This window comes from Pelecanus crispus, chromosome 2 (assembly GCF_030463565.1).
Source record: "Pelecanus crispus isolate bPelCri1 chromosome 2, bPelCri1.pri, whole genome shotgun sequence".
NCBI lineage: Eukaryota > Metazoa > Chordata > Aves > Pelecaniformes > Pelecanidae > Pelecanus > Pelecanus crispus.
The window spans coordinates 124,081,310-124,094,452 of record NC_134644.1 but is presented as its reverse complement, the minus strand read 5'-3'; the positions used below and the strand labels follow the sequence as shown (position 1 = coordinate 124,094,452).

The window sequence follows — 13,143 nt, the reverse complement described above, 5'->3', positions numbered from 1 at the left end:
CAAATTCAGTTTCCCAAGGCTTTTTACTGAGCCAATACTACAGTTCCAGCAACAGTAAATGCATGAAGCAAACACAGGCCCCTAAATCAACACGACCACCAAGAGCATTCAAAAATAGCTTTACATTTACCATGCAAGACAGATTTTGTGTAACAGCCACCACTTCTATGGAAGAGGAGAAACGCATGCATTTACTCTTATGCTGGGTTTTAAGAGCACCTATCCAACAAAGTTGAATGGAAAACGTAAGGAATAGTTAGAGGCTATAAACAGTTAAAACAAAACCAGCCTTTGGTAGATACTGAAAATGCACATATTGCACATGATGTGCCTATACTTGGAAGAGGTTTACCTTCAAGGCTGCAAAGCAGGAAAACTTTGGTGCAAAACTTGCTTAATGATTTTCTTTACCTTGTGGGTTGATACTCTGTGCTGAGCAATTACAGTTAGTTTTTCTAGGAGTCCTCGTAATCTCTCCTGTGTAGCGTGGGAGATCAAGTTCACAACATCAGAGTTAAGTTCCATAATGTCATGCCTTTTACCTGTGGAAGCATAGAAAATCCATTACAGGTTTTAGTAGTAGCTGATAATTGAAATAATTAGCACAGCAGGTATTCTGTTCCCCCTGGAAGTCATACCCATTATGAATAAAGGTTTGGAGATTATGATTTTCCTGGTAAAGTCACAACTTCAAAGATCTTAGACATTACATTAATAAAACTTAGCCTGGAGCTTCAGAAAATATAGACATTGTTTCACTTAGCCTCCAGAACCACTCTCCTTGCAAGGTCATTTATAGGACAAAGTTAATAAGACCACAAATCAAGCTTCATGTTCGGGGAGGGGGAGAAGCGGTAGCTGTAGAAATTAGTGCCATATTCTGTTAATTCCAGTAATTAAAAAAAATAGAGAATTACATTTTGCCCTGCTTGACACCATGCTTGTTAACAACTCATGACATTTATTTGATGAGTGGGGATGGTTTCTGCAGCACACTCTGGGCACATGGGACCCTCTCACCTGCCTCAACCGACCGGCATGGGGCAGACAGACCCAACCATCCCACGGCAGCAGCTCGGACAACCAGACCAAGTCCAGCCAGGGTCATCATGCCATCACCTTCAACCTTTTCTCTTGAGCTGCCGCTGTCTCTCTGCGTTTCAGCAGCTGTGACCGAGGTTGGTGACAGCTCTGGGCAAAGCTGTCCCAGTCCCATGCCCAGAGCGGGGCATCACCTCTGTAACCTTCCTGCGGCTGCAGGCTGCTGACGGAGAAGCCTTCCCATGGTTGACACCATCAATCACTCAATGCAACTCTGTCAAGACACCTGGATGGCAACAACTTCTCCCTGGTAGGCATGGCAGCCAGCAGTTTCACACGCTTCATACGCCGTACACGTCAGAAGCGCTTTTCCTTGCCCCTCACTGCATTTACAGCAGCTGTAATACTTTATGATGCAATATACAGCACGCCTTCAAAACCCGTTTTGGTATTTATTGCCAAGTGGAGTGTTAAGAATGGATAAACAGTACACCGTAAAAAACCTAATCACCTATTTCATTTGCCTTTGCTACTCTAACTGAAAATGAATAACAATCTTGCAAGACAGGGAGAATCCACAATGTTTTCCCAGATACAATCAAAAGTGTTCCCATCGTTTGATCTTGGCCAATAAACATTGGTCTGTACCTTAGCTGAGTGCAAAGCTCATTTTGCCTAAGCACCTTTCAACACTTCCTCAGCAGTTTCCCACTATACTATCATAATACTGAAACATCAACTTAAAGACAAACAAAACCCCCCCAAAACCTCAAGACCTCCCTCCACACACACGTTTCCTAAATCAAAGAGGGCTCAGTTCAAGAGCAGAAGCATTCATTTTCTGAATTGCTGTACTTGCTGACAGTATTCCTTTCCTTGCAATCAAAACACTTTTCATTACCACATTAATTATTATTATTATTATTAATGTGGAATTGCTACCATGCCAGCCAGAAAACAGCCAGGCTTGTATTTTCCATCTTTCAATGAATCGTCTTTACACTCCAAACCAGACAATTATTCTAGAAGTACGTGATGTTTTTGTGGAGCTCTTTATTTTTCCTTATATCTACTTCCCATGGATGACTGGTTAACCCTCTACTGAATTTTGAGAAAAGCTTCTAGGCACCAGTTTCAATGTGTCTTTTCCCCTTTTCCACCAGTAGCACAGCACGCACTTCACTCAGCTATGCCCTATACAGCTCAGATGGCACATCTGGCTAACTAGCACAGGACATATTGAGGTAGCAGATAGCATTTGCAGGTTACATGCTCGTTACAGGCTAGCTGCTTAGTTTGGACTAAGAACAAGTTGCATGTAGAAAGACTTTGCGATCATGCAGTTAAAGCACTGTGACAGAATTATGACCGCACGTACGAACTGCAGGCTTTCTTGAATGCTCAGCTGTAAAACTCACTGTTCCAGTATGGCGAGCTACCAGGCAGAGAGCAGGAGCATGGAGTTGAGCAACATTCATCCAGTTTGCTGTAGACAGCAGTGGTACCAATCAGTGTGGTGCTATACAAATGCATGCTCCCTACTCTGACTTAATACAATACTGCTAAGCAACAGTTATTAATTTGCTCAGAAACTAACAGCCGAGATGGTACATACACTAAAAACTTCATATTACAGTTTAGTCTCAACCATTCAACATGCATTCCACAGTACTATTCACTGATACAAACAACTTTAACATCTCTTTTGCATAAAATTAATGAAAGATTTTTCCATAGAAGGAGTCATAAACAAAGGTCTGCCCTGTGCATATTGGCAGTTTGAAACTTCTTCCTAATCACATAGGCAGGATCTGTAACATTGGTCAATAGAGTACATATATCTGAAAGAGGCTGAGGAATGCAAAAGCTGTTGGGAAAGTCAGTGTAATGCATCAAGTTAGGAGCTGCAGAAATAGAAAAGCACAGTTAAGTGATTTGACAATAGCATCTATATGGTTGTTCTATGTTCCATTAACTTTAAGAGTAATAAAGTTGCTCTGTTCTCATATGTAAAAGCAGCACCAATTTCTTTTCCCTGGTTGTGCTTCAGACTATATCTATGTAAAAAACTTAGAGAACAGTTGCTTCCTAGAAGTGGAAGTAAAAACCCAGTATAGTTTGGTAGAAACACATGAACTGAGATGGCAGATCTTAATAGTTCCAGCTCCTTCTTCAAAGATTGGAGGCTGGTTGAGGAAACAGGCAAGGAAATACTGCATCCATACATATCTGTTACGTATGCTTTGTTCTCACCTATGTTCAAGATCATCTTCTGAAGCGCTTCCGAGGAGAGAAAAGGTTCATCTGCACAAGAGCGGATCACTGTACCAATGAGCTCAGAGTTTGTTGACAAAATGCACGCATTCTCCTCATTAAGATTGACCCCAGCCATAGAAGTCACATCATTTATGTCATCTTCATCTCTATTAAAGAGAAAGACAATGTTTTATGCTTCGTTCAGAATGGGTACAAAGAAAAAGCCTCTTGAGTATCAACAAACAGCCACATTCACTCACATATCTTGGAGGCTACCCCTATACAATAGATGTTTAGTGTGGGCGTGGACAGGGACAGGCGGCTCCTAAAAGCTTTCACACTTCAGTGAAGTGCCTCTCAAACATTAGCTTGACTAATGCTTCAGTTGCTAGGCATGCAAATCCTTTACATGAAACTGAAATTTTGAGCAAGGTTGGAAACCAAGGACTGAGGCAAACCTGGATTAAGAGTCCCCACAAGCCCACCACCCTGCACCTCTGCTCTTACAGCCTGAAATTTGTTCTAAAACTCTAATTCACCAGGTAGAACCAAGTGTTGAACAAAGTTGAATAGTGACTCATTGAACTTATAAACAAGCCCATTTTCTGAGATCCTACAAACTGAAGCTCACAGCACAAGTGTATTAGCACAAACCTGATCTTCACTTTTCTTTTAGTGAGTTCCCTTAAAAAATAAGATACAAAAGCTCCTTGTCAGTAGTACACAGAGCCAACCAGACCTTGCCCTTTGAATCAGTCCTACCATACAGTACTTGTGTACGTAGTGGGGAGGATGCTATGCTTCTGAAGAACAGCGGCAGAGCTCTAGTTCTTAACATCCCTCCATTAGCTGGATTCTGATGTAGCAGCTTTGGTCTGCACGTTCAAAATAAAAACTCAAGTCTGGTGTACTTAGGGCTAACATAACTAAGACTAGCTATAATCATGGCAAAGCTCATGTTAAGCAAATAGCCTGTGTGCCTCAGCTTTTTTTTTTAAAAAAGATCATTTTAGTTAAAATACTGAATTAATTTTATATGGGAAAAGTTTTTGCAGGACTTCAGCAATGAAAATACCCAAGTTATTTTCAATTAAGTTTAGATTATCAAAATAAAGCTTTTTTTTTGCTTTACAAAGTGACAAAGGCCCTAATGGTGGCTTCAAGGGTTAGAACCAGAACACAAGTCAGCATTATTAATACAGACAGGTGGAAGCACTCAATCTGAAGGTCTTTTCATTTGGAAAACAAAAGAAAACAAAGACTAAAAACTGCAGACACACCCCTCCTGAAAAGTATTCACTGGCAAGGTTTGATGAAGTTCATTTTCAGAAAATAGTGTGTGGCCTACATAACTTTTGAACAAGGGGTTAGTCAGAAACTTGCCATTCCTAGGTGAGATGCAATCTCTTGGAGGCTGTCTTCTGACTGGCAACAGGTAGAAGCTGAAGTTGTTAGAACATGAGTTGGGTTTGAGCAATACTCAAAAGACAAAAGAAAGTGTTGGGATTTTTTCTTAAACTATAGATGCATTTTCTCCTTTGGGCTTCACTAGGCTTCTATGGCACAAGTCGTCTCCCACAAACTTCTAGAGAGAAGCCTAGCTAGGAAAGGAGTCCAGCCTTCCCCTACTCCTTCTGCCCTTTGTGTGCTCTCACAGCTAGGAGTTTCTACACAATTTGTTCAGGAAAAGGAGACCCAACAGATTCTCAAACCAGCTTCGTTCATTAAGTCTAACTAGACACAGCTTCTTGACTAGGCTTGTCAAGAATGCTAAGAAAAGCATTAAACCCTCATATTGTGAGAACATTTAAGTGACCACAGTTACACTTCAAAGCTGAAGTCACCACGGCCAGAACAGCTTCCCTCCTTCTACCCATTCACAACCAACAACTGAGCAGTTCCAAGCCTATACTCATGCTCTATCAGCCTAAGAGAGACCCTGATCTTTCAAGAAGCGTGTAAATGAAGCTTCACTGCATGCTAATTGAGTGCTAACTGATCTTCACAAGTACACTCCAGTTTCCTCCTCTTAATGACCACTACAGAGAAGTCTTTGCTGTTGGCAGAGACAGGAATCCAACCAAAGTGCAGTGACTGCCACTAATCTGCTGATAAAGGAGATTATAAAATCAGCACAACTAGCACCAAGAACATACATCACAAGCTATCAGAGCTGCAGATGCTGGAACCTGACATAACCCTGATGGAGCTGTTTATGCAATCCAAGTAAGGATGCTTACACCTCAGGTACAACTGTACAGCACGCAGTTTCAGTAAATCATTTTAGCTTTTAATCTGGCCACATACTCCAAATACTCAAACAAGAAGGAGGTAAAGTTCTATACTATTCGTCTACCCACCTTTCTACATACACATTTCAGTTCTCTAAACCCAGCCTTTATCAGGCTACTATTTTCTTTAATATTTCTATGCACAAAGTCTCTCTTGTGAGTACACACATACAAGGGCTTATATGCAAGTAGACATCTCTACCTGTACTGTTTTTAAGGACCAATTCTAACCTCTTCACTGTGGGATAAGTTTGCATTAAGTCACCGAGTCGCTAGCCTTGATGAAAGACTAATTTGCACCTATTGAAAACACCACTGCACTTATTTTACTTAACCCAAAGAAACTATCATTACTTCTCCTTAGAAGTTGTGCCCGCTAAAGATTAATGTAAGTTTCAGAAGCCACGTTAAGTTTGTACTTTTTACTGTTCTTTTTTCTTTGCTGTTCGAATAAACCTCCATCATTTTAAGTAAGGTATCATGTACTTCAAGCACGCTATAAAAATCATTCTACTAAAGTGATAAATTAAAAATATTCCAGAGTATACATGCAGACATTTCTGTGGGATACAGACTTGCTTTCATTTTCAGCAATCCCTGCGTAAAGCCTCTCTTCTACACCACTTCCTTTAATGTTTTTTGCATTTGATCACGTCACACCCAGGAATCAACAAGAAAAACTCTCCCAGCTGTTATAAGTCTCCAGTGATTTAAGCTTATCAGGACAAGGGGGAAAACAGAACATAGAGTTCTGAGCATTACCCTGCATGAAATCAGGTTTGACATTTATACCGAATATTCCACTGGAAAAAGAAGCCCAAGCAATACAGATGCACCTCACATCTGTGAATTTGCCTGCACTGGCTGAAAAGTGAGTCTGTGGCACCCTCTGGTGTTAAACCAATGCACATGTCTTCTTCTGAATCCGTCTTTATTTACTCCATTTCATACAACAGTCAAAGGGAAAACTAGGAAGGCACACTTAACCCAAACCTCAGTACACCATCACGGACAACTATGTGGGACAGAACAATTCCAGCAGAGTAAGAACCAGCAGCACTCCCCACCATCACGGGACAGGAGAAGCAGCTGCCCAGATGCTCTCCACTCTGCTGTCTCATTCCTGTTTGTCTGTTAGTTGAGATTGCTGGTACCTTCCAGACAAAATGCACAAGTCAGAGTTGTATGTGCTTTGGAGAACCACTCTATTAAACAGAACAGATATAAACCAAATATTTGAAGATGCAAATATGTGTCTTATTTTTTCCAGGGTGCTCTAGCATACACTTTACAGAAGTATATGGAGCAGTTTATAAAAATCTTGATGCTTTTAAAACAGACTACCCTTTACAATACATACCATGGGGCAATCAAGTGCCAGCAAAGCCCATGCTTAGCTTACATAATTTCTAGGGTTTTTTTAATTGGGGGGAGGAGGGGAGGAGGGAGGCAAATCACCATTTTTTCTACTGCTCATCTCAAATGACCTAAAACAGACAAGGTCAAATTGCAGCTTATTAAGTACAGCTTAGTGAGTACTACATTCTCAAATCCTAACCTAACCTAGTCACACAACGGCAGAGGGAGTCAGGCCTGATGACATGCTGCAATGAGAGACCACAGTTTGAAGTGTCATATGTACAATCACATCAATGACAAGACATGCTCTCTGCCCATTACAAATCTCATCACAAAACCTGAAAGGGGGCCATGGTGCTTCTCTCTGCCTCACGCATGATCAGCAGTTGATGGATCACAGGTCATAAAGAATAGCTGTGTTGGGAATACTGAAAGTCAGGACAGAAGAGAGCAAACCACTTCATGGCTTACTGGGGAACATCTATTGCCCAGGCCAGATTAACACTATGTGGTGCTAGACCTGCTCAGAGAACACAGATACTTGACCAAGGGAAGCCAAAAGCTCGGTTACACGCTGCCCAGGTTCAGATACCTGAGAATCAGAGAAGGTTCTCATACGTAGTTTTTAAAGGCAGAAAGTTTGGTTATAGCAGTGAATAGAAGAAGCGCCAGGGGTGTATCCAAAGACGTAAATTCTTCAGACAGGAGACTTACTAGAAAAATTTAAGGCAACTTAGAGATTTCAAATCTGAAGCATGGACTTAAGCTACTTTGAAAATCATAGTCCAAAAAGCAAGAACAGAAATCCATCTTGGATCACACTGTAAAAGCAGAGTTTTTCCTACGCTAAGAATTTAACAATTCTTCAAGAATTCAAACCTTTTCATGTAAGACAGTTAATATATTCCAACGGGAAGACCACAGGGAAAAAAAACCACTGTTTTTATTCTTTTTGGTAGGTGTGTGTTTGTTTGGGTTTTAATTATGGTATTTATTAAGTGATTTTTTTTTCCCCCAAACATCACTGCTCAAAATTACATCCCAAATTATATTCCGAAGTATATTTCATAAGAGCTTGAGGCAGCTGAACAGAGCTATTGCTTTAACATCAGCTTTTCATTTCAATTTCTGGCTATGAGCTTTAAGTGTTTGCTCTATGCTGTACGTTACTGTAAACAGCAACAGCTCTCTGTCTATACCAGTGCACACAAAGCTGTAGCTTTCAAGAAATGAGAAGTCAGCTGGTCAACAGACAAAGGTGTCATGTCTGCTTTTACCCCCAAAGAGCAACTTCAAGCTTGCCTTAAAGTCCTAAGACCAATAATGCTTATGGCAGTCTGTACCTCTGTTCCAACATTACATTTCAGAGCTACAAAACCAATTTCTGCTTTTGAAAAGTTAATCAGTTACCAGAACTAAAAGCTTTAAGCACTCTTGTAATCTGAAGGCCTAGAGAATACGCCAGAAGCCATAATTAGAGGTGTAGTCAAAGACTTTCACCTCTACATACAGGAACAAGCTTATAAGAGGAGCTAATAAAAGACGTCGAAACACTGCACAGAGCTTTAGACAGTCCAAATAACAGTTCAACACTATATGGCCATCTGCAAAAAACCGAGGTTATATCTGCTTTAATCCTATGGAGAGCTTTTAATACAAGGTAATTTTGCTTTAGATTAGTTAATAGTAGTCATAGGATGAAGATCAATATGCCTCCTCTACAAATGAAAAACTGATACATATCGATGCACACTTTATATAATTACACTCTTGTGACAGCACAACAAAAATCCAACATCATCAGGACAGTTTTCTTCTACTAAGAATAATTAACATCTGCTATGAGGTCAAAATTTTTGGGTTCCCCCTTGCCAATTAGTATTACAATGTGAAAAACACCTATCATAAACAAGTTTCTAAAAGAAAGTTGAGAAACTTGCTTTTATTTGTGCTCCATTCCCACCTCTATACTTGCTGTCTGTTCCTTTTGTTCCTTCCTATAGTAAACTTCTGATATTGTTTATTTTTACCTGAAGGATGTTGCTCCATTCTCTTTTATTTTAGCTTTCTGAACAGGAGATGCTTGCAGCGACAGAATTTTATTTCCTGGCAGGGTAATTTGTTTCAGAATAGAACCTGAAACAAAACAAAACAAAACAGAGTAGAAAGCAAAATGACAACTGTTTAATCAGTTCATACTTCTAGCAAAGGCTACCGCAGACTCAATAACAACTATTTAGGTCCACACTCTGGAGTCTGACATTCTGTATGTTCTGTATGGCCAAAACCCCTGCATGCTCTCAGCAAGCATCCTTCTCTGTGCTGACCAGTGAAAGGTTTTAGTGAAAACTGGCTGGCTGAGACAAACTCCCATTATGCATGAACCTGGACCTGTTGAAGGAAAAAGCTAAGTCTCATGAAACGACTCTCAAAGGCATCACGGTTTAAAGGAAGTTCACTGCAAGGAGCTTATTCTCAGTATTTTAACAAGTACAAACATTTGATTGACATGCTTTTAACAGGTGCCAGAAGTAGACCTGGCACTGAGTTTCTCATCAGAACTCTAAGCAGACAGTAAAGATGTCCAACTTACCGCACAGAGCTAGTTGCTCCTGATAGACAACTACCTTCTTACATTCCTACAATCTACCAACAGCCGGCACTTATTTCTATACCTCAGCAGTCCTCTCCCTTCTCCATTAAACAGGTTCCACTTTACCTGCAGGACACTGGTTAGTTTGGACAAGTGTATTCAGCGGCATCCTTTTCTCAGCAGATGACTGTAGGGTCAGTGTTGAGGGTTGTGGGAGTGTGGATACTTGCTTTACAATCGTTCCTGATGGTTGTTGGACTACCTGGAAGTGGAATATCCAATATAAAGAGTGAGAAGAGGTAAACAGAGAAGCAAATAGCATCAACATGTTCATTCAGCCAGAAGTGCTGCTGGGCATGCATGCATGTCTAGCTTTCAGTTTAAAGCAAACAGCATGCTCAGAAAAACATCACTTTTTTTTTTTTTTTTTTAAACTTTATGACAAGAAATCTTAACAACTGGTAGTGAGCTTTAAGGTCCAGCTCATTCAGTGAGCTCTAACAGACACTTCACCCCTACTCTCTATTGATAACCATGTTAGATGAGTTTCACTGAGTATTACACAATCTATTACACTAAGAGGCTTTCCTCTCCATAAGTCTTGCTTAACAGACTAATAATTGAATATTGAGTCTGCCTGCCAACAAGTTCAAAAGGGTAGGTATCACATACACCTAGTTAAAGAGGGAACACCAAAACAGAAGTCTTGCATTAATTCTTGACATGAAAAGGATTTAAGAGTACACACTATAAAGTTACTAACGCATTTTTGGAGCCGCAGTACCAATTGTAAATTGAGATGCTGTGTTTCAAAGCATTAAGCAAAAGTACACTGAACACATCAGTTAGCAGGAACATGAAGTACCAACTAGCAACACCTATAGCGAGTAGAGCCTCTACACAAAAACATCAGTACACTGCTGAAGGGTAAAAAGGAAGGGGGTTGATAGTTTTGTTTAAAGAGGCTCTTGAAAGAAACAAAACCAGACAGCAGGATGTCATCACAACACAGACCTACAGGCACAGCCCATAAATACTAATTCTTCCTCTTCAGGGGCAGCTATTAAAATGCAAGAAAGTAATAAAATTGCAGCATCCCTAAAAGCCTCATTTCTAAGCCTCCTAGCTAGCAAAATATGGGCTGCAGCTTTTGATACATCCTTTGGAAAAGTTCTTGATTACAAGTAGCAGAAAGATGTGCTTTTAGCAAAGCACAAAATTATCAACATCTTCAGATTGAATCCTATCTTTTTAGCAGCAAAAAGCTAATACAAAGGAATTTTCAGGGTCAAGAAACCACTTTTTCCTCCTCTACATCTTTTATTCTAGCTTCAGGAAGTCTAAAGAGTGCTTGTACAGCAACACTGCACAAGTTTAATTAAAGAATTGACATTTATTATGCTTCAGAAATTAGGCTGTCTCCTTCTGTCATCTAACTTCAGATTTATCAGTAAACATCATCAGCATAAGCCTCAGACATTCACAAAAAGAGGTACTTTGTATATCAAATAGTCAAGATACACCCCATCCATACCCATATTAATAGCACCATGGTTTGGCATAGCAGCAGTAATGTAGAATAACAGAGCTGAAGGTGGTGTCTGAAAACCAGAAAACGAGCAGACAGTTCTTGAGAAGAAATGTAAGATCCATAAGAGGAAACAACCATGGGAGTAGGGGGACAGACTGTGGACAGAGTCAAGGCTCACACATGCAGCACTCCTCATGAAGTAGCACACACACTAACATTTGCTTCTATGTGTCTTTACCAAAGCGCAGTTTGATCTTTCTGAAAGATCCGGCTTCCATACACTGGAAATTGCAAATAACGTTAACAGCATCATTTATGTGGTGTTGTGGTTTAACCCGGCAGGCAGCTACACACCACACAGCCGTTCACTCACTGCCCCCACCCCAGTGGGATGGGGAAGAGAATTGGGGCGGGGGACGCAGAATTCGTGGGTTGAGGTAAACGCAGTTTAATAGGACAGAAAAGGAAGGAAGAATAATAATAAAAAATAATAATATACAAAATAAGTGATGCACAATGTAATTGCCCACTACCCCACCGATTGACACCCAACCAGTTCCTGAGCAGTGGTCACTGCCCCCCCTGCCAACCCCCCCTCAGTTTATATACTGAGCATGACGTCATGTGGTATAGAACATCCCTTTGGCCAGTTTGGGCCAGCTGTCCCAGCTGTGACCCCTCCCAGCCTGTCACTGGCAGGGCATGAGAAGCTGAAAAGTCCTTGCCTAGTGTAAGCACTACTTAGCAACAACTAAAACATCAATGTGTTATCAAACATTATTCTCATACTAAATCCAAAACACAGCACTATACCAGCTACTAGGAAGAAAATTAACTCTATCCCAGCTGAAACCAGGACAGTGTTCAGATAATTACTGAGCCACCAACCAACCTGGGCAAACTACTTACAGGCTCCACCAGCACCCACACTGACACACACATGAGAGATCCTCCCTACCACCAGCAAGAATGATGCTTCACCTTCAGCATGCAAAACACTGGAACAGCACAAGAGGGGACATAAGCATTCAAGATGAAGGTGCAACAGACAAAAAGAACAGAGATAGGCAGTATTAATTCAATAGCCTAGGTGGAGATTGGGAAGTCAGTCAAGTAACCGAGGAGACGAGATCAACGAGAAACAGAAAGGATGTGTTGGCAGTAAGGCTGATTTTGTGTTTGCTATTCTAACTGCTAGACGAACAAAAGCTGGAAGTCCTTGGGACTTGCAACAGAATAGGGCAACAGTCATAGAAATCTTGACAAGGGTCTAATGCCACAAAAAAGTATTTAAAAAATAGATAATATCTGTAAGAAAGAGCTACTGCCTCTTTTCTTCAGGTTAGCAGCAAGAAGTAATAAAGAAAAGGGACTGTTCCTTTGTGCCCTATTAAGTAGCTTGACAGAGACAACAGAACAAAAAGGACCAACACTCAAGTAAAAAAAATGCAATGCAACATCCAGCTGACAGCATAGGGACAGCTGCCTCAGAGAGACTTTGATTAACCTTACTTGAACCTGTTTTGCATTCATAAAGCAAAGTTCGGAGATGAGTGGAGAGATAGTAAGGTACCATCACACACTACAAGCAGCATTGCTTCACGAAGGAAGCTTCACCAGCTGAATGCAAAAGCATACATTCAGGACAAAAAGCTCTTGAAAAATAACAGAGAAGATTTTCTGCTCAAGAAACCTCAGCTCTGAGGGGACTTGACACTAACAGCAACTCACTAAGAACAAGTGGCTGGAATAGCACAAGCAATTCACTCCTTGCTTCAACCGCTAGCAATGTCCAGGAAGCATGTCTCACTGGTAACTGTGGGGACTACACCATAAAAATCTTGCTCTTCATGCTTAACATGAAGTTGTAGTCTCACAGCAGCTTTCTCACCACTGGAAGCCAGCAGCTGGTAATGTAATTTTTCATTTATTGTGGTTTAACAAGAGACAAAGCAATACTACAGCAAGACAAGCTTGCTTTCCAAGATTGAACTTCTCTGTATGGCAATGTCCTTAAATGAGGCTGTGTTAAGAGAGTCACCAGGAGGGAACCCTTTCCAATGTGCAACTCA

At 40.8% G+C, this 13,143-nt stretch overlaps 1 protein-coding gene across 1 annotated transcript in view; it reads right to left on the bottom strand.

Moving 5' to 3' along the window:
- Positions 1 to 13,143, bottom strand: part of TAF4B (TATA-box binding protein associated factor 4b) — a 73,971-nt gene that overhangs the window by 30,686 nt on the left and 30,142 nt on the right. Inside the window, exons 8-12 of the mRNA XM_075705706.1 lie at positions 9,667 to 9,802; positions 8,978 to 9,083; positions 3,295 to 3,464; positions 3,049 to 3,129; positions 412 to 542 (exon numbers count right to left, since the gene is read on the bottom strand). Of these exons, the coding sequence (XP_075561821.1) occupies positions 412 to 542; positions 3,049 to 3,129; positions 3,295 to 3,464; positions 8,978 to 9,083; positions 9,667 to 9,802 (624 nt within the window). The remainder of the gene's footprint in view (positions 1 to 411; positions 543 to 3,048; positions 3,130 to 3,294; positions 3,465 to 8,977; positions 9,084 to 9,666; positions 9,803 to 13,143) is intronic.